At 35.2% G+C, this 19258-nt stretch overlaps 4 protein-coding genes and 1 long non-coding RNA gene across 7 annotated transcripts; 2 read left to right on the forward strand and 3 right to left on the reverse strand.

Moving 5' to 3' along the window:
* Positions 1–1233: 1233 nt before the first annotated feature.
* Positions 1234–3020, reverse strand: LOC148788690 (uncharacterized). The gene is made up of 2 exons (XR_016064833.1): positions 1723–3020; positions 1234–1618 (listed from the first exon to the last, which is right to left on the reverse strand). It is a non-coding gene; the product is annotated as an uncharacterized LOC148788690 (long non-coding RNA).
* Positions 3021–3560: 540 nt separating this feature from the next.
* Positions 3561–5413, forward strand: LOC105157534 (uncharacterized). Its single transcript, XM_088878556.1, has 3 exons — positions 3561–3721; positions 4463–4691; positions 4972–5413. The coding sequence occupies exons 1-3, from the start codon at positions 3627–3629 to the stop codon at positions 5263–5265; spliced, it is 618 nt and encodes a 205-aa protein (XP_088734682.1). The 5' UTR covers positions 3561–3626; the 3' UTR covers positions 5266–5413.
* Positions 5414–5561: 148 nt separating this feature from the next.
* LOC105157533 (aspartate-glutamate racemase family) lies at positions 5562–8176 on the forward strand. The gene is made up of 3 exons (XM_011073939.3): positions 5562–6465; positions 6567–7481; positions 7700–8176. The coding sequence occupies exons 2-3, from the start codon at positions 6780–6782 to the stop codon at positions 7979–7981; spliced, it is 984 nt and encodes a 327-aa protein (XP_011072241.1). The 5' UTR covers positions 5562–6465; positions 6567–6779; the 3' UTR covers positions 7982–8176.
* A 59-nt stretch (positions 8177–8235) lies between these two features.
* On the reverse strand, positions 8236–11030 carry LOC105157535 (zinc finger CCCH domain-containing protein 39). The gene is made up of 2 exons (XM_011073943.3): positions 9952–11030; positions 8236–8708 (listed from the first exon to the last, which is right to left on the reverse strand). Exons 1-2 carry the CDS (start codon positions 10619–10621, stop codon positions 8482–8484), a joined length of 897 nt encoding a protein of 298 aa, XP_011072245.1. The 5' UTR covers positions 10622–11030; the 3' UTR covers positions 8236–8481.
* A 459-nt stretch (positions 11031–11489) lies between these two features.
* On the reverse strand, positions 11490–15604 carry LOC105157536 (Single hybrid motif superfamily protein). 3 transcript variants are annotated; one of them, XM_011073945.3, is made up of 9 exons: positions 15465–15604; positions 14969–15157; positions 14209–14288; positions 13437–13496; positions 13117–13350; positions 12973–13035; positions 12213–12281; positions 11939–11984; positions 11490–11853 (listed from the first exon to the last, which is right to left on the reverse strand). In XM_011073945.3, exons 1-9 carry the CDS (start codon positions 15472–15474, stop codon positions 11783–11785), a joined length of 822 nt encoding a protein of 273 aa, XP_011072247.1. In that variant the 5' UTR covers positions 15475–15604; the 3' UTR covers positions 11490–11782. The 3 variants fall into 3 exon arrangements, with proteins under 3 accessions (XP_011072247.1, XP_011072246.1, XP_088734681.1); XM_011073944.3 differs by having other exon boundaries at positions 14209–14294; XM_088878555.1 differs by lacking the exon at positions 15465–15604 and having other exon boundaries at positions 14209–14294; positions 14969–15188.
* Between the last annotated feature and the right edge of the window lie 3654 nt (positions 15605–19258).

Raw genomic sequence — 19258 nt, forward strand, 5'->3', positions numbered from 1 at the left:
ATTCTATTGTTGTTTGGAAAATTAGCAATACCCCTTTGAATTTACCATTAGTCATCGTTAGGCTTTCTTTCGTGTTATATGGTAAATTGGCCAAAATGCCATTGTGGATTATAAAATATAGTTTTACTTATTTTTTAAAATTTTTTGAATTAAACTAAGTGGACATTGTTTTATTCACTTCATCTGATTTTTTTTTTATAAATTTTAAAAGAAAATGTTTAATAAGGGCAAAATTGACAATCAGGCCTCAATCCAACAATTAAATAATTTCATCTAACTTTAGAAGATATCGATAAAGATATTCGTAATTATGCCAAATTTTAGACAAATTCATTATAATTTACCCTTATTATTATATTTGTATTTTGCAATTAACCCAAGTGACACAAACATAATTTTTGGCTCGCTGCTGCTTTATGAATCTATATGAATGTAGCAACAGTGAGAATTTGTGAAATTAACTAGAGAAATAAGCTATGAAAGAAGGAAGGATTTTATATATTGCGTATTATACATCAAAGGAGTGCATGGTTATATATATAGTGTCAAGAAGACACTAAACACGTAAGAGAGAAAAGAATACTAATTAGAATCCTAAGGATCTAATATGCCATAATCATACACCTATAAATCAGCCAATGATAATATACAATATATCAATCAACTGAATATAGAATATTTTATATCAATATTTCCCCTCAAGTTGGTGCATATACATCGTATCCGTCCAACCTGCCCAACCGGAAATGAAATTGTGGTCTAGTTAGTGCCCTCGTAAAAATATCTGCGGGATAAAATTGTGAATGTATGTGAATTGTAGAAATGTTCTTCTCTTGCACTAGCTCGCGAATATAATGACAATCTATTTCATTGTGTTTGGTTATCTTATGAAAGACTGGATCGATCGCTTATGTGAATAACAACTTGGTTGTTATAAAAGAATTCCATCGGTCGCTAATGATCTACTAAGAGAGACATTAACAATGATTTTAGCATACAAGTTCACTTGTCGTTGAAGCCATGGCTCGATACTCGGCCTCTGCTCATGATCTCGAGATAGTGCTCTGTTTTCTTGTCTTCCATGTAATTGACTATTTCTCGAGCATAAGAAAGTATCCTGTAACAGAACAACGTGTAATTGGACAACTTGCCCAATCAGGATAACAATAGGCTCGCAATTTCAAATCACAATCAGCATGCAATAAAATTCCTTGCCTCACTACTCTTGATGTATATTAAAACACGGAGACCGCTTCAAATTGCTTTTTTCGAGGTGCTTGTGCAAATTAAAAAAGAACATGAACAGAGTATGAGTCTCAGGCCAAGTGATTGTTAAATAGATTAGACGCTCTACAAGCAGCCTGTAGGTGCACAATCATCATCTTTCCCTGGCTAAAGCGAGTTTATGGCCGTGTTCCATCGGCGTGTCAGTCGGTTTGCTTCCAAGTAAACCTGTCTCAACAAGGATATCCAAAGCATATCTCTTTGACACAAAGAGATGCCAAGAGGTGATCAGGAAACCTCAATTCCAAGGAAGAACTTCAACGTACCCAAATCCTTGATCCGAAAACACTTATGGAAATAACACTTGAATGTCATTCAGGCATCATGATTGTTTCTGGCCAAAATTATATCATCAACACATACGAAAAGACCTATAAAGATGTTATTACGATGATAAGTAACAAATAATAACTTGCCAAGAATTGAATAAAACCATACCGCTTAAGGGCTCCAGTTAGTTTACTGAACCAATTTCAGGATGCTTGATGAAGCCCATAGATAGACTTGCAAAGACGACAGAAACGATCACCATGTAAACTTCTCCATTGAGGTCGCCATGTAAAAAAGCGTTGTTCACATCCACCTGATGCAATTCCCATCCTCGTGCAGCGACCAATGCCAAAAAGACACGAACTGATACTGGCTTGGCAACGGGTGCGAAGGTCTCATGAAAGTCAAAACCCTCTACTTGTGTAAATCCTTAGGAGTGTCTTGTACCGCTCTGCTGTCCCATTTGCTTTATATTTTATTTTATACACCCAAAGGCAATCAGTAGGTTTCTTTCCTTCCGGAAGGGGCTCAAGGGTCCATGTGTTGTTGGCCTCAAGAGCCACAATCTTCTTTCTCATTCCTTCTTTCCACTATTCACTTTGAACTGCCCTGTATAGTTTCTTGGTTCTACCTCCAAATTGACAGCTTCCACAAAACATCTATGATCGTCCCAACCCCTCTTTCTTCCTTAGTAATCATGGCATAGGCTTTAGTCACAGTAGATAATAGGTCCAAATTTTAGTATTTGAGACCTGACTGTTCCAAAAACGACATCAAGTCTCATGAGAAACTGTTGTAGTTTCTCTCTTCTCGTTCCGGAAGGAAATCATTGCAGTTCCCACAAGTGCAATTTGGCACTTTGGAGTAACTAGCGAGTTCATCCCATATTCTTTTGAATTATGTATAGTATGTCATTACCGTCATTCCTTGTTGTCTAGTTGAAGCGATCTGACCCTTTAATTCATGGACCCGAGGCGCATTTTCGATAGAAAAGTGCTCTCGTAGGTCATCCCGAATTGCCATAGCGGTCTCCTCATATGCTATGCTGGGTTGAATGGACTTTCTATAAAATTAAAAATCCAAGATATCAACATAGAGTTACAAGCAATCCAGGGTATCCGAATCTGGTTTCCTTGAACTTCAATCAATAAATCTTAGCTTGTTCTTTGCTCGCAAAGGCATCGCCTTCTCCCACGTGTCGTAATTATTGCCATTCAACATACATGTGGTGATGATGATTGCCCCAGGACTATCTAATGTGTGTAAGAAATACTGCGACGACATCTCCGACGTTTTCTTAGCACTGAAAGTTGTTGCTTTCTCATTCATAAAAAACGAGGTGAATCAAGTCAAGATTTAGATCGGAATTAGGGTGGCGAGTGGTGTGGTGGATTGATTTTCTGTCAAGGTTGTAAACCCGCTCTGGTACCATGAAATTAACTAGAGAAACAATCTATGAAAGACGAAATTCTTCCATGTTTTGTGTGTTATACATCAAAGGACACAATTATATATATAATTATCAAGCAAACATTAAACTTGGTAAGAGAGAAAAGAATGCTAATTAGAATCCTAAGTATTTGCTATGCCATAATTACACCCCTATAAACAACAAATCATAATATACAAGATATCAATCGACTAATTATAGAATATTCCATATCAACAGTAATGATTAACTCTACTCTATATATAATATATATTATTTATCTCTTTATAAGTATAAAAATATATATGAGAATATTAAATGAGGAGTAAAATTAAAAATTTATATTATTTTTTGGCTTACGTCGGTATTCTCTGTTTCGATACTCCGAATCATAACGAAATGAAGTAAGGTATAAAACAAGAATTTTTAGCGGAGGTGTAACTGTAATTTTAATATTTTTTTAAAAAATATAATTTAATATTTTTAAAGAGAATATAAATATAATTAACTCTAAATTTTATTGAAAGCATTCGACACGGCAAATATGGATATCTAATGACTGGTTTTAGGATCCCACCAAAATAAATAAATAAATAAGGGCAAAAAGAAAAAAAAAAGTAACAGTTTTCAAAATTTGGTGGGCATGGGGTTTTCATCAAGAAAATGGGCAAAAATCATATCGAATGTGGCTTCTCGCATGTATTTCTTCATCATAATTATGCAAATCCCACTTTTCAGGTAATTTATTTATTACTGAATCTTCTCATCATCTTTCACTATCCCAACAATGCCCAAAGTTCTTAACTGCTAGGTTTTATAATCTTTAATTAAATACAGAGATTCAGGATTCTGAATTTGTCCTATTAATTATCATTATGTTTTTCCTGGACGAATTGGTTCTATTTGAATTTGATATTAGATTTTTTATAATTCTTGGAAGCATTGATGACATGCAGTGATATATATCATTTTGACATTTTGGTAACTTTTTAGTAATATAATAAAGGTAGAAACTAGAAAATGTTCACAGGATTGGTGAAATCTTCATATTGGTATGAACTACTCCTGCATGAACAGGTGAAGCGATTTCATGAAAATCAATTTAGAGGGTCCCAAGAAGGAGGAATAAGTAGTATTCTACATTTTCCAGTAATTCTTGATGCTAAAAAAATGATTTTATGATTGAAGTTTCCAATGTAGAGCATAAAATTAGGCACTGCTGATGGAGAAAATGGTTGAGATTGTAAATTTTGGCATTATTTAGGAAGCCAACTTCAGAGAAGTGAAGTTTGATGTATTCCAAAATTTGAGGTCATGAACTTTGAGTATTTAATTTCTTGATTCTTGAAAGAGTTTGAAAACTTGGCATTTAATTTGGCATTTCAGCATATTGAATTCTATGTTGGTTCATTCATCTATTTTTGGTGCTCGACTGATTCATGATATTCTCATTGCTTATAGTTTTTCGTTGCTATTCAGATTTCCATGTCGAATTGGTATTTGTCAAACACCAGTAGAAGTAGTTGCGTGCCAATTGATTGCTGGTAAAGCTTCCCCTGAACTTTTCTTGAAGGCCCTTCTCTATCCGGGAGCCGTTAAAACGTCTTTCATGGAGGGTACAACCATTCCAAGCCCGGGTCAACTGCTGAGTCCTTACAAGTCTAACAAGCGGGGTGCTCGTTTCACAACTAATCTCAGACACTTGGAGGTTTGTACGTCGAACGTTCATTCTCTTTAGGCCATGTATTACCAGGAGAAATCTTGAAAAATTCATTGCATTTGGGAGAAAAGTTTACATTACTTCTTGAACATCTTCAAATGAAGCAGAATACTACTATGCAAGATTTGATTGTCTACTTCGCATATTGCAATGTTGTGATAGACAGAAATTAGTAACTATTCCAATCTTCATAACTGTAAATCCTGCGTTTTAATAGAGAATCAAGAATGAGGAATGTTTTCTGATATGCATGGGAATTTTACGACAGGTTATTGCAGGAAGCTACCTCTGTGTTGCAGGAGCTCTTCTAGGACTGGTGAAACGTGGAAGAATGAGTTTATTTGGTTTAACTCTCATCCTATGGGGTATTGCAAGGGAAAAGTTTAGTGGAAAAAATGCAACTGATCACGGTCAAGCCCTTTGCATTTTCCCAAAATTGATTATCACTATAATTATTGCCTTTTTTTCTATGAAAAGGGATGTTCGAAAGCTTATTAAATGTTGCAGAACTCAGTTCATTGTTAAACGGTGGAAGAATTACTCGAAAGCCAAGTTTCGTTGAGTTTATGCTAGAAAAACTATTTTTTTGAGTTTTCATTCTTTTTTGGCATTATGTAAGATCATAGATCAAGCAATGTTTAACGTTGGATTCCACAAGCAAGTTGAGGAATTCTTGATTCAAATGACAAGTTGGGCAAGATTTTCTGTAATGAGCAGGTCTCAAATAAGACAGAGATAATTGGGACAACGGACAGTGGACAGTGACATTTGCCATTAACTCTGTCCATATTTGCAAATTACTGAATTATTCTCTGTATACATATCAGTCACTTTCTTTGTCTTAATAACTGCACTTAACTGATATATCACGTAATGAAATATGATTGAATTATGTAGATAATGAGTCTGAGATTCAAAATCTTGAAAGTGGATAGTCTGTACACTCCATCTTTTAGTTACCATGTTTGTGGTCAAAAATCATCTTGAAAGAAAAGCCCAAAATTGTGCACTTAAAACTTCCACTGGTTTGAACTTTGTAGATGCATGATTCATGTGCTAGATTTTTGTATGGAAAATTTTGCAATCTTGATTTGGCTGACATTTGCAGTTAAAATTTATTATAAGAGGGGCCACAGATCTTCTTTTAGCATGTTGGACAAATGGTTACCCCACTTCTCATGTATTCAATGGTTTACCTTTTCAAGGAACTCACAGAAGCAGTCACACACCATGTTGGAAGATAGACACAAAGTTAACCAAGACTTGTTTGCTAGCTCTTGGATTAAAATGATTGAATTGTTTCATTTTTTGAAAAGTGGGAAAATTTGATTGAAGACATCAACGGTAAAGATTCTTTCCACACTTTCACTCATGATTTGTGGTTTTGTAGGTTTTTGTGACAGAGGCCTATGAACTTGGAGGTATTTTTCCCACTCACTTTCTTGTACCCTACGTGGTCCTTGGTTTTTCTTGAATTGCAAGAGAAAAAGATTACCGGGGTTTTTACACTTTTAGAGGGGTTTGGGGGAGCCAAGATTGTTGGAGAGACTGTGGTATTAATTTCTGCACAACACGGAACTGGCTGCTGAGTGGGGGATAAGTTTCTTAGCAATTCTTGAAACTGTGTGTTCTAAGGACAAGTTTGATTTAAGGGTTTCAAAATTTTCAGTCAACGTAAAGGTTAAGTTCATAGATGCTGGAAAATCGATTCGGCTGGAGCGAACCTGCAGAAAAGCTGATTTTGCCATCGTTCATTCTTCAGGTTAGCAAATTGAGGTTGTTTTATTTGTAAACCTCTTTAAATTTTTTAATCCAGTGCTTGCTGAAGTTCAATGTGTGACAAACCTATTTGCGGATCATCAGTGTCTGGTTTGTTTCGGAGGTGAACAACGAGCAGTTGCACGGCTTCAGGACTTCATAGAAACCTTGGATATATGAAATCTCCAAAGAGTTGAATTCTTGTTTCACGGAGCGTTGCTGTTATATGCATTAGACTGCCATGTTCCACTAAAACAGTAACTTTTATTCTGAAAAAACTTTGGATTCAGTCTTAGTTACTGAATTTTCCGTACAAGAATGTCATTGTGTTTCAAATCCTTCAATTATCCATCAAATATAAGCTGTTGTCTTAGTAAACATACAAGCCAGAGCCAAGGAAAGAAAAATCCAGCTCTGCTGAGACTTCCGTCATCCATCATCCCACCAGCAGAAGGAAGTGATAATCCAGCTGACAGCAATAGAAGTCCCTTGTCAAACATATCATCATTAGATAGAAGTTTTAGCATTCAGCAAGACAACAGTATTGGGATAATTGGAGGTGTTTCTGCTACTTCCAGTCTGAATTTTGCCAAAAAGTTGGTGAAGTTAAATTTGAAGGACGAAGACTCTGGCCCTCCTTTTGTCCTTTGTTCAGATCCATCACTAAGCAAGGAATTCTTATCTCTTGAAAAAAGTTCCTCTGCTTTCCTTTCTGGTAAAACCGAAGGCTTATATACTGATCACAGTTTGTTAGTGGAAAATTTAAGAAGTAAACGAGTTTTTCTTGAAAACTCTGGAGTCTGTTGCACTGTGATGCCGTGCCATATATTACATTCTTGGCATGACGAGATTAAAGAGGGATGTTCTGTTCCTTTTCTTAATGTGGGTGAATGTGTGGCCAAGGAACTCAAGGAAGCCAAGTTGAGGCCATTAGAAGCTGGAAGCCCTCCGCGTATTGGTGTTCTGGCCACCAACGGAACTTTGGTGGGTAGATTTTATCAGGAGAAACTTGAAAATGAGGTATCTACGTCTTTCCCTTAGAATTTTGGACAAGTCAAATGATCAAACTTATTATCAGAGCACAGATTAAGTTTAAAGCTTTTGGCAAACCGTTTGTTGCGTCTCTATACTGTTTTTGTCCGAGTTAACTTTTCCTTTTCCATCTTTAGCAAAAAATACAACAGAGATGCGAATAGGTATTAGTGATACAAATTATCTTTGTTGGACAACATATGCAGGGTTTTGAGGTTGTACTGCCAGATAAAGCAACTGTGGAACACACTGTGATCCCTGCAGTGGAAGCTTTGAAGAGGAAAGACTTTGAAGGAGCACAGAATTTGTTCAGAATTGCCCTGCAAGTTCTGCTGGTGAGAGCTGTGAACACAGTAATCCTTGCTTCTGATGAATTACAGGAACTTCTCCCAACGGATGATCCTTTGTGGGGAAAATGCATAAATCCAATGGATGCTTTAGCCCGATCATCAATCAAGTGTGCTCAATCAGCAAGGAGAGGCAACTAAAGAAAGCCTAAGAAGTCCAGGTTCCCACTCAATTCTGCATTTTGTTAGTAAATTTTGTTTCTTGATGAATTAAGAAAACCATCCCCTTGCTTAAGGGATTTGTAGATATGCATCTATGCAAGCAACAACAGTCAAATTTGAACAACTGGAGATGAAACATCATCTAGAGTTGGAATATTGAAGCAAATTGTGTTACTTATGTTGAATAGTTCACGATAATGCCAGAGATCACAGGGAAAGTTGGCTTTCTGTAGTTAATGGGAACACATTGTCAAAAGTATGTATTCCATTGTAAGCCATGCTACACATGAACTGTGTTCACAATTACAAAAGCAAGAAAACCTGGAGGCAAAAGGCTTCCGTAGACTTCTTTGCCACAACTGTTTTACTCGACTAGTAACTAGCTAATTGATTGCCTACGGGTAAACTTTAGACATTCACACTGTGCCCTTCGATCTTTCAGAACCACAGATTTAAAAAGGGGACACACAGGCTTGTATCTAGCTCCCGATTTTGCTCGACGGAATATGGAAATTTTGCCTATCCTCCATCCAATCAGCATATACTTCACTAATCTTCTTAATGTCACCATCCATGAAACACCTTTTGCCTTGCAGCTTCTTAGCAATCTTTCTTCCCATTTCACAAGATGCTGCAGAATTGGGTAGCTTCAACCTGGAAGTATAGCTATTTTCCAGCTCAGTTAGGGAACCGAGTTCTTGAAGTTCTGCAAATGAAATAATCAACATTAGATTCAAAAGAAGAGAAGGAAAAGAATTTATTCAGACAAGGAGAATAAAACTCCAGTTCAGTAAAATTCTGTGAATTTATAAGAGATTATCGTTGGCTAGAAACATTTGAAGCACTTGACACAGAAAAGGGTTCACAAGAGGAGGAAGGATCAGAGAACAGAGTCATATCTAATCCTCGTAAGAGGGATATGAAGTAAAACCTAAAGCATTTTCCGTTTACCAATATGCCTTCAACATCCTTACCCTCGTACAAGCAAGTCACATTATCCATCCATGAGTTGGTCTACATTTCTTAAGATTAGCCAGGCGGGAGGACGAGATACAATCCAGTCAGAAGGAATCAACAAAAGGAGCATGATCATCACAAAGTATTGAAGATCCTACTAAAAATCACCATTTTGTAACAAATTATAGCAGTTCAAAACTATACCACTCATCATTTCCTACAACATGATTCAACAAGGTACTCTCAACTTTACCTACAATCTACAGGAAGTATTAAGATGTAGCCAACTCCTCGTAATCAACTCGATTTCAATCACAAAGATATAAAATACAAAGATTCTTGGAGCATCAATTAGGAAGCGAAAGAGGAAAGGAATACAGAGAATAAGCACAATAGTTGAATAAAATGATGTTTTGTTACAAGCTTCTTGATGCACATTAAGTGCATTTCATTTATCAATGAAACAATTTCTTTCTCCTCCTCAGAGAGATTTGCAGAAATCTTGGGCAGATAGAAGTAGTTCCACGAGATTTTTTTGGTCAAATAACACATGAAGCAAGTGATCGGTCAAGGAACTATTCCTCAGAATAGTTCCAAACCGCAAACTCAGCAGGATCCCGATCCCCGGAAAAATAGGTTGTTAATGAGAGCATTTCTTGCATGCATTTACTATATAAATCATTAATAACACTTTACATGAGCATAATTTCAAGTATGCAATATGTCTTTCCTAATTCAGTAGAACATAATTTGTGAGAGGAGTAAATTTCAGCAGTATTAAACAACTGATTAATCCATGCAACTTCTCTCTTTGTAAGCACCCCAAAAGTTTCCTCCTTCATAAACATTTAAAACACTCAGCAGAAACTATGTTCCGACGAACTATTATAATAAACCAAAACACTTAATCAAAGAAGAGAATCGACTAAGATGCGTTCTTGAACAGAACATCAAAAGATCTGCAAAGTTTAAGCCAAACACTGAAACACAACCTGCTTTTCCATGGGCATAGGTACATTTCACCCCATAAGGACAGCTCCCAAACCTCTCCCACTTCATACAGAGCTTTGTCTTGCAAAAGACAGACTTATCATAGTCTTCACCAGCACTAAAACTGTGGCATTCAATCTGATCATTTCCACTTCTATCTTTCCCTCCATTCACAGCAGAACTCTGTCTATAAAAACCCACATCCCTCCTAACCTTTTGATCACATTTATGAAGATATTGGCATTTGTCCCCATAAGGGCAGTCTTTTCCACTGGCAAACCAATGACACTCCTTCATTTTGCGCACAGTATTTCTCTTACTATCTTCATTCAGATGGCCCTCCATAGCGAGAGTGTTTAGCCCTGGATTTCTAATGTCGCTTATGCTGTGGGAAAAGTGACAATTTGCACCATAATAACATTTCCCCCTCTGGAATAGCAAACATAACTCGGACTTGTAAGGAACGGAGAGTTTTGACCTGTTCACTGATAAGGGTATTCTTGGGTTGGGATTCCTCTCAGAAAATCTTGGTTTCTTGAAATCAAAATTAGAGTGAATGGAAGAAGATTGGTGGTTGGCAATTCTTGGCTGTGGACAGTTATCAAATGTATTTTTGCCGCCAAAATCAGCTGGGTTAGAAACTTGAGTATCATTGAAATGGTTCATGCTCATGATTGGGGAAAAAACAAAAGAAAAATGAAGAAGAATTATACGCTTTTTGTTGGGGAAAAATGAGGTGAACCCGTATGCAATCTCTAGTAAGAAATGAAGATTTGATGGAAATAGAGGATGAGTAAATGGAATTCGGGCATGAGAAACTCGAATTTGACGTGCGTACGTAAAACCGAAATATCGTCCATGGATGCTCAAAAGCTGGAAAATATCTTGAATGCAAGACTAAATTGCTCGATGAAAGCGAACAACACGAAGATGATGCGTGGGAATATCTGTAAGCAAAAGCATAGCACAAGGATTTCTTGTGGGATCATGGTAGGAAGAAGGATGAATCCTCACAAAACCCTCATTTCTGGTTGTCGTACGAGTACGATCATGCAAAGAGAAATGACCAAATTGAGCCTCATGTGTAAGATTTTTACTACTTTTATTTAAAGACAAAGAAATGGACTAAACATTCATTAGGTTCAATTAAACCGGCTAAATTACACTATAACTTGACCGCCAAAACTGATTTTGTTTTTCAAGCATAATTTTTAGTTTCTAATTTTTTTTAAAATGTAATCTATCTATTAAAATTGAATTTAAAACTAATGGAGTGGGAGAATACGGAGAACACGGTTTGCCCCTGTTCTTCATTGTTGTGTTGCAAAATCGCCTTGCTGCCTTTGATGGAGTTTTCAACAATGTGCCTTACCTTTGTGTCCACCTTCCTCAGATCTATACATCGCCGTTTATAGATGGTCTAGTGTAAGAACCAAGACAGTGCTTCACATGCACAGAATGGGTGAAAAAATGGTGATGTTGTCCATCTGGACAAACAAAACTGAAATATAAACATGTGTTCCAGTCCCAGATCCACTACTGCAACAAAGCAATTATGTGAATTCACTTCAGTGAAAAAGCTAGCTGCATTTACAAATCAAGAACCAAAGTAAAAATATGAATAATAATCATACTGTCAACTATAACTCATTCTATTAAATTTCCCGCTTTGATATCTCAAGACTATAGCGTCCTTGCTCTTGTATTTTTCCAAAATGCCCCGTCTCAAACTAAACCATGCACAGAGAGAGAGCGAGGGGGTGGGGTTGGGGGGGAAGTCTGAAGAAAAACCAATGGCAGCAAAAAGAAGAACTAATGAGCTACAAAGACGATCTACTGAAGCTTCTTTATTCCAGGAAAGGATGGCAGGACTGCAATAAGAGCATCGGCATACCCAACAGGTTCTGTGAATTTTAAGCATCAATCAGTGGATACAAAAGGAGGGATGTTTCGTTAGGAAAAATTAACAGAAGAAAGATTGATACATACCGCCATCCTCTCGAAGTATCTTAACCACCTCTCCGGATACGTCAGACTGGGAAAAAGGAAAAAATTCAAAGAGAAATCAGCTGTTGGCATCATGTCAGAAGTCTCACGAAATTTACACCGTAGTTTAGGTTAACCCAACTCTAAATTTAGACCATGCAGAAGTGCGTTTTGTTATCAGAAGAGAAGAGAAATGAGAAAGCCAAAGTCAATGCAAAATGCAAATTTCAGGTGAACCGTCAACCAATTGGGAGTGGCAAGTAAAATCAGCACAAACCTCAACGGGGATCTGGCCTCCTAGCTGTTCAATGTAGCAGAGCACCTGCCCCTCTTTTACTATGTCTTTCTGTTAAGCAATAATAGTAAATGGTGAATGATGGAAATTGCAGGTAATATTGCAGTAACAGACAAGCATTGTGATGGTTAATATTGATGAGATATCATGAAGACAGGGGTATGAATTTGAAATGGTGTTGGAGTTGTTTCACAGGAACAGGATATAGTTTCGTTGAGTATTGAGAATAAGAAAATACGGAACCGTTCATCAGGAGAATGGTCATTCAAGCTAATGAAACTTTTCATTAATGTCTCAGATTTACTCTTTTAGTATACAAAAGGTGCGACTCCAACATTGGGACAAAGTGAAGCTGAAGAGTTAAAAGAGGTGGCAAAGAATCAACTCCCTCATTTCAACCTCACAGTTCAAAGGACAAAATTCATTTCAAGTTTCAATCTTGAAAAGGTCAAATGCGTGGATATTAGAAGGCACCCGTTTGCTGACAATGGGGAATAGATGGAGAGCTACAAAAAAAAACTTAAACCCACCAAAAGGGTTTCTCTATGAAGTTAAAGAAAGCCAAACAAAAATATAAGACGAGGATATTTGTAAATGTGTTGAAAAGAAGGATCTGAAAGATGCAATAAGTGAATCACACATGTCGAATACTGCACGAGATTAATTAAATAAAACACTTCATCAACCCCATAAAAGGAAAAAATTCAAAAAAGGAAAAGAGAAAGCCACAAGAAAGAGACACCTCTTTGCAAGATGGAGGAGCACGCTTCCCTTTAATAGTCCGAGATCTCCTAAAATATCCAACCTGCATCCGGTATAAACTTAGTAACAGAAACATTGAGAGAGATAAGGCTGCCCTTCATGAAACATATTCTTGGATTCTTACCCTTGGAGATTGAAGTATCGCCAAGCCCTCATCCGCTGCCTTGTCAAGCAGCGTCTGAACTCCAACAGAATAAGGATCTGGTTTCCAGAGGGCCAAACATGATGATGAGGCTGAGCCATTTGAACTAGGTGACTCAACAACTGTTTGGTTAGTAACAGGAGCAGGAACTGGAGGTTGTGGAGGTACACTTTGCTCAGCCAAGTTTCTTGACACATATAACCGGAACCCCCCAAGCTATAAGGAAATTAATAGAATTAACAAAATCAAATGAGAAAACATCAAGTGCTCCAAGTTTATGAACAAAAGACAAAGCTGCTCACTTTAAGTTCAAATTGGGCAATTGATGTTGTGTCGCATAGCACTGTCAAAAGAGATTCTACCTGCAAAACGAGATGAGCAAGATGGCTGCATTTATTTACAGAAACTGATTTCTGTTCATAACAATTATGTGCTGTAAAGTAGCATAAGAGCATAACCAACTCAGCAATTTGTGCATAGGTGTTGGTGCATCTGGACCAAATATTTGGGAACTAAATTACTAGTTGAGCTATTAGCCTATTCCAAGATCCTAAAAAAAGTGATAGGACGGTGAAGAGCTATAAGCAACAAAGACAAAAGGCATATATTATTCTGATATGCATAAAAACAGTGGACAATATGACATCATTCACCACTTAGTTGATGCCTCAGCAATTCAATTTTCTCAACTGTCATTAACAAAAGGGAAGGGGCAAAACAAAAAAATTAAGAGATTGCACCAAAATCAAGCAGCTAGTCTTGCAATTTTACTACTCTTACCTCTAGGGGGGCTACTACCATATGAAAAATACAGAACAAAATACTGCATATTTATCTGAATTCTTCCACACTGCTAGAGAAGAGGGGTAGTAAACGTGGGTAGCTGAAGTTTTCAGTCAAGAGTTACTTTGTTCAAATACAAGTACACATTTTTTCCCATAATTGGAAATCATACTCCTACATCTCCAACACTAAATTTTCTCCTAATTCTAAATCTTATCAAGCAATGAGATTATAGATATAATACATAGCTTTATATGCAGAACCTTAGACCATGCAAATAAAGCAACTTACCTCAAGTCCATTGGGGACAAGTGTGCTTGTTCCATCAGTCGACTTAGTTTCTTCAGAATTATCCTCCACATTGGCATTAGCTGTTACTTATTAGGAAAGAAGAAAAAGCAGGATAAGAAAGAAAAAAATTGTATCCTATACAGAATTTTTTCATATGACAACTCTGAATGTTACATATATAACAAAGAGAACTTTCTTCCTTCACTCATTAGCCATCAACTGACGTGTATTAAACCCTTCACCTCAATACAATGGCAAACAATCAAACTTACATCTGAGTTATTTAGCTTCTAATAAAGTACTAGACAACCTAATTTGGGAGACAAACTCAAGAAAACGTACGAGATTAACTAGAAGTGTTCCACCTGTTCGTTAAACAAGAGACAATGCAAAAGAAGATAAGATCGAGATAGCCTAGCCAAATGCACACGGTTAATATACCAAATTATATAATTCCATAACTCCTCATCCTAAGAACCTAGGGTGAGGAGACCATGACAGATTCTACAATGATTGCTCAAGTATTTTCTTTTCGTATGCAATACCATAAACCTCCATTAGATAGATATTCACATCAGTAACCAGCCAGTCTACGGATACTTTATCTAATAAGTTCATCAAACATTTAATAATTGTTATCTTCACTACATGTTATCATTAGAGCCGAAAACTCACAGTCACCCCAACAACAGAACAAGCAAAATTAACCCAAGAAGGCTGCATAAATAGGTCTAAAAAGGGTCATAGAAAATCAACTCACAATCAGCTTCAGAAGCTGAACTTCGACAAACAAATATCGGCTTCTTTGATCCACAAGACAACACGAAACCATCAAAGGGAACGAATTTCTGAGTCCTTAAACTATGCAAAGGCTGCAGAGTTCTCGACTTGGGCCTGGGAGAACCGAAATCCAAGTTCTTTATCTTGAGGCCTGAAGCCCCAAAACCGCCTGAAACAAACATCATCGTAAAAAAGCATCAAACTTTATTCTGTTTCCAACAACAATGCAAGTCTTTCAGGGTAAATAAAACAATAATTCCTCGGAGATATTCAAAAACCCCGAGAAGCAGAAGCACACAAATCCAAGAAACTAAGAAAAACAGAAGCCCAGTACAGAAATATGCAAAGAAAAACGAATAATAAACGGAAAACAGCACAATTAACAAGAAATCAAAACATGTGAATGGTAGATAAACAACAGAAGAAATAACAGCCGCAAAGGGGAGTATGTGCTAGTAAGGGGATAGAGAACTTACATGCAGCCATGTAAAGTGGAGAAGCAAGGAACTTGTGGTGGTGGTTGTGGAGGAGGAGCAGGGCAGCTGCCAGAGAATTTCTCTTTGGGCAGCGACGATGTTAACGAAGTAGCAATGAGCCAGAAACTCATGTATATAAGGGGGGGGCGGGCCCCAACTCTAGATTTGCTTATCTATTTTCACTTCCTTCTTTTGACTCTTTTTTTTTTTTTTTAATAATTTTTATCAAAGTAAATCAAAATTAAATAGTAAACACTTTTATCTTTAGAAAAATGCACCAGAAAATTCATTTGAATATAAAGTTATTTTATTTTTACGGAGCGAGGAAATCAATTAATAAAAACAAAATATTCCTAATGTCCTGCAATTGCGGAGCATTAGATTTTGGGCTCTTTGTTAATGAATAAATATTTGGGAGTAATAACAAAATTAAGGAATTATTTAAATAATTATATATGGAATTAGATAGAGAATGATGGAAGTATTTGACCAGCGATAATGATGGTGGGGGTACAATCCCACTCAGCATCCACCTTTTTCTAACTATATTCACTCCATTCCACCCTTTTCTTTCTTTCTTTTTTTTTTTTATTAGCATGTGACACGTTATTTTTGTCCCTATATGATAAATAATTTTTTAATTTTAAAATATATTATAAATAAAATTAAAATATATAAATAATATGTTACATTAAAAAAAGAAGAGAAAGTACACAAAAGAAAAAATAAAATTTATTTATCGATGAATGAAAATTTTAAAAAATTGAATAAGAATATTTTTTGCTTCACATATATTGGTTCATTGGTGTCATTAATCACCATTTGTTAATGTAGATGATTTTTTTTTTTTAATATTAGTATACATTATAGGGATAATCACACTTCTTTCCCTTGAAGTTTGGTGTAATTATACATATATCCCCTATGATTTGGGAAATTACATCTAGTACTCCTGATATTTGCTTCTATCTAACAAATAAATCCATCGGTTAGTCAAAATTCACTAAATTTGTTGATGTTAACTAAAAAACTGAATGAAAATTGATATTTATCATCGATTAACTTATTACTGACTTATTGTAAGTCAATTTTTTTTTAATATCACCAAATTTGATAAATTTTGACTAATCAAATGACTTATTTGTTAGACGGAAGCAAACTTCAAGGGTGCTAGATGTATTTTTCAAATCAGAGGGGATCTAAGTGTAATTAAACCAAATCTCAAAGGAGGGGAGTATAATTATCCCTACATTATATACTAGCTATCATGACATGCAATACTTGCAACATATAATCAGATAAATACAACACGTATTTTAAAAATAAAAAACCAATATATAACTAAAAGCAAATCAAGTGATTAACATGAGTGAAACTAAAAGATAAATATGATTTTGATAGGATCGCATTTTGTGCTTATTTTATATAATAATTTAGCCTATTTTGTGACCAAATGCTCCTAATTAAATATTATTTTGCAGCATTAAGACAAAAGAAATGAAAATGAAGAAAAGCACCAAAATAAAAATTCAAACAAGACTCAAACTCAATTTTTTGCAAGAGTTTGGAGTTCCTTGGACTACCTCTGATGAAGGAAGAGTTCAACTAGGATTATAATTTTATCTCTATAAGTCTTTTAGTTCAACTAGGAATCTATTTCTAATCCTAGTAGAACTAGGTATCTAGCTATTATAAATAGGTGATGTAATTCACTTTAAGAGACAACTTTTGAACTCTTCTATTTCTCTATGTTTTTATAATATTTTCTTATTTTGCTTTTCATACGTTCTTTCATCAGCATGTCTAGCTAGTTCTCTCATTCTGGTTGAAGACTTGGTGATCGCTTAAATTCAACGAGTTGTGAGATCTAATTTATGCTTTCTACTTTTATTCATATTGGTATTTGTATTGTTCTTTGTGCTTTTATTACAAATAATCTGATTCATTGTCAAGAATGTTTGCCTAGCCAATTGAACTTGCAAATTCGTAATTGTTTGTTTAGTTCAATAGCTAGTGGTAACACACCATAATTGATTATGTAAAAGTTTTCGATTATGTTGTGGGGAATGCACAATCTAATTTAAATAAATCCTCGTAGGAATTTATTGGTTAGAATTGGGTCTTTCTAATTCTTAATGCTGTTGGTAAATTAAATTTTGAGAACGTTTCCAAGGTTGTTTACTAATTAGGGATTTAGTCAACGGACGTTCCTTGACTATCCACAAGGTAAAGAAAGGTGAGATCGTTAGGTCATACCAATGGCCATAACCAATTTATCTATCATGAATAATTGTTATCTTTGCATCTATGATCAACCGTGGAATTAAGCGTGATCCTGTCTTTAACTGGAATACTCTTATTTTATATTTATCTCTTCTAATTTTATTAGCTTTTTAGTTTTATTCTTCTTCACAATCAAAATTCCCCCTAATTATTTTCATTTTTGAAGGAATTAATTTAAAATCAATCTCTGTGGATTCGACCCTATTCACACATCTACAAAAGTGTTCGTAGGAATTATTTTTGGTGGATTCGACACCCATCAGGTTTGCGTATTGGTGATGAAAAGATGACGTAGATTGTATAAACGTATAATTAGTATCTAAAAATTTGGTATTGCAGTGTCACAAACAGTCAATTGTAAGTGAAAACTATCTTTCTTTTTTAATATTTATATAAATATTAAATCGACTCCTTTTAAGATTAAATCTAATTATACAAAAACTCGTAATATTCTTCGTGAAATTATAAGCATACCCCTTGATATTTTAGTTATAATTAGAAGTATGCACTCCTTGTTCACCACCAACCTTTGATATTTTAGTTATAATTACAAGTATGCTCTCCTTGTTCACCGCCAAAACAAATACTCCTTGAAGTACAACATTACATCCCCTCATGGGGTGTATTTGTAATTTTATAAACTCCTATGTTACATTACATTATACCCCCTTTAAGGGCGTATCTGTAATTTCACAAACCCTTGAGGTAAATTAAATTATACCCTCCAAACGATGTATCTATAATTTCACAAATAAATATATATATATATATTTTTTTTTTGTAATTAAGCCTAATCTCAAAAGTATGAATATATATTATTTTTCCCAGCTGATACTTGCATCCGCTTTAATAGACATCTAGGAAAATGGTAAAAAAGAAATTAGGATTAATTTGTTTCTAATATACGGGACCATATTTTATTTATTAAATGTCAAAATAAATATCAAGGTTTTAGGTTTCTAAGTTAGAATCAAGCTATAGGGTAAGTGATGGGAACCGAAAATGAATATATAGGATAGGAATAATAGTAATAAATAATATATTTATATAGGATCGATTATTATGTATAATATTAGTTAGAATGTCACAGTAATTAGACTTTCTTACTTATTTAGTTTCTTTCTTAGTTGAATTCTATTTTTTTATTAAATTCTCTTTTATGTAAGTCTATAAATACTGTGATTAAACTCATTATTCAATACATAAGTTAAAATTTAGAATTTAGCACAATTAGTTATTCTTAATAAACTTACGTTAAGTAATTAAGATAGAGTCATTTTTTTATGATGGCACTCGAACACATGATTTTAAATTTATTTATAAAATTTTAGTTTTAACCATTAAACTAGATACCATTGATCTATATATACAACCTCTAAACATATGATAATTTATGAATTTTTGCATTTTACTTTGATAAGTGATGGGGTAAAATATGAAAGTTGTTGGTAAAAATAAAAATACCTCCTAGGACTTTAAAATTTCAAATAACAAGCATAGGTGCGCGTACT

The sequence above is a fragment of the Sesamum indicum genome, linkage group LG3, assembly GCF_026168435.1.
Source record: "Sesamum indicum cultivar Baizhima isolate 11 linkage group LG3, ASM2616843v1, whole genome shotgun sequence".
Lineage (NCBI taxonomy): Eukaryota > Viridiplantae > Streptophyta > Magnoliopsida > Lamiales > Pedaliaceae > Sesamum > Sesamum indicum.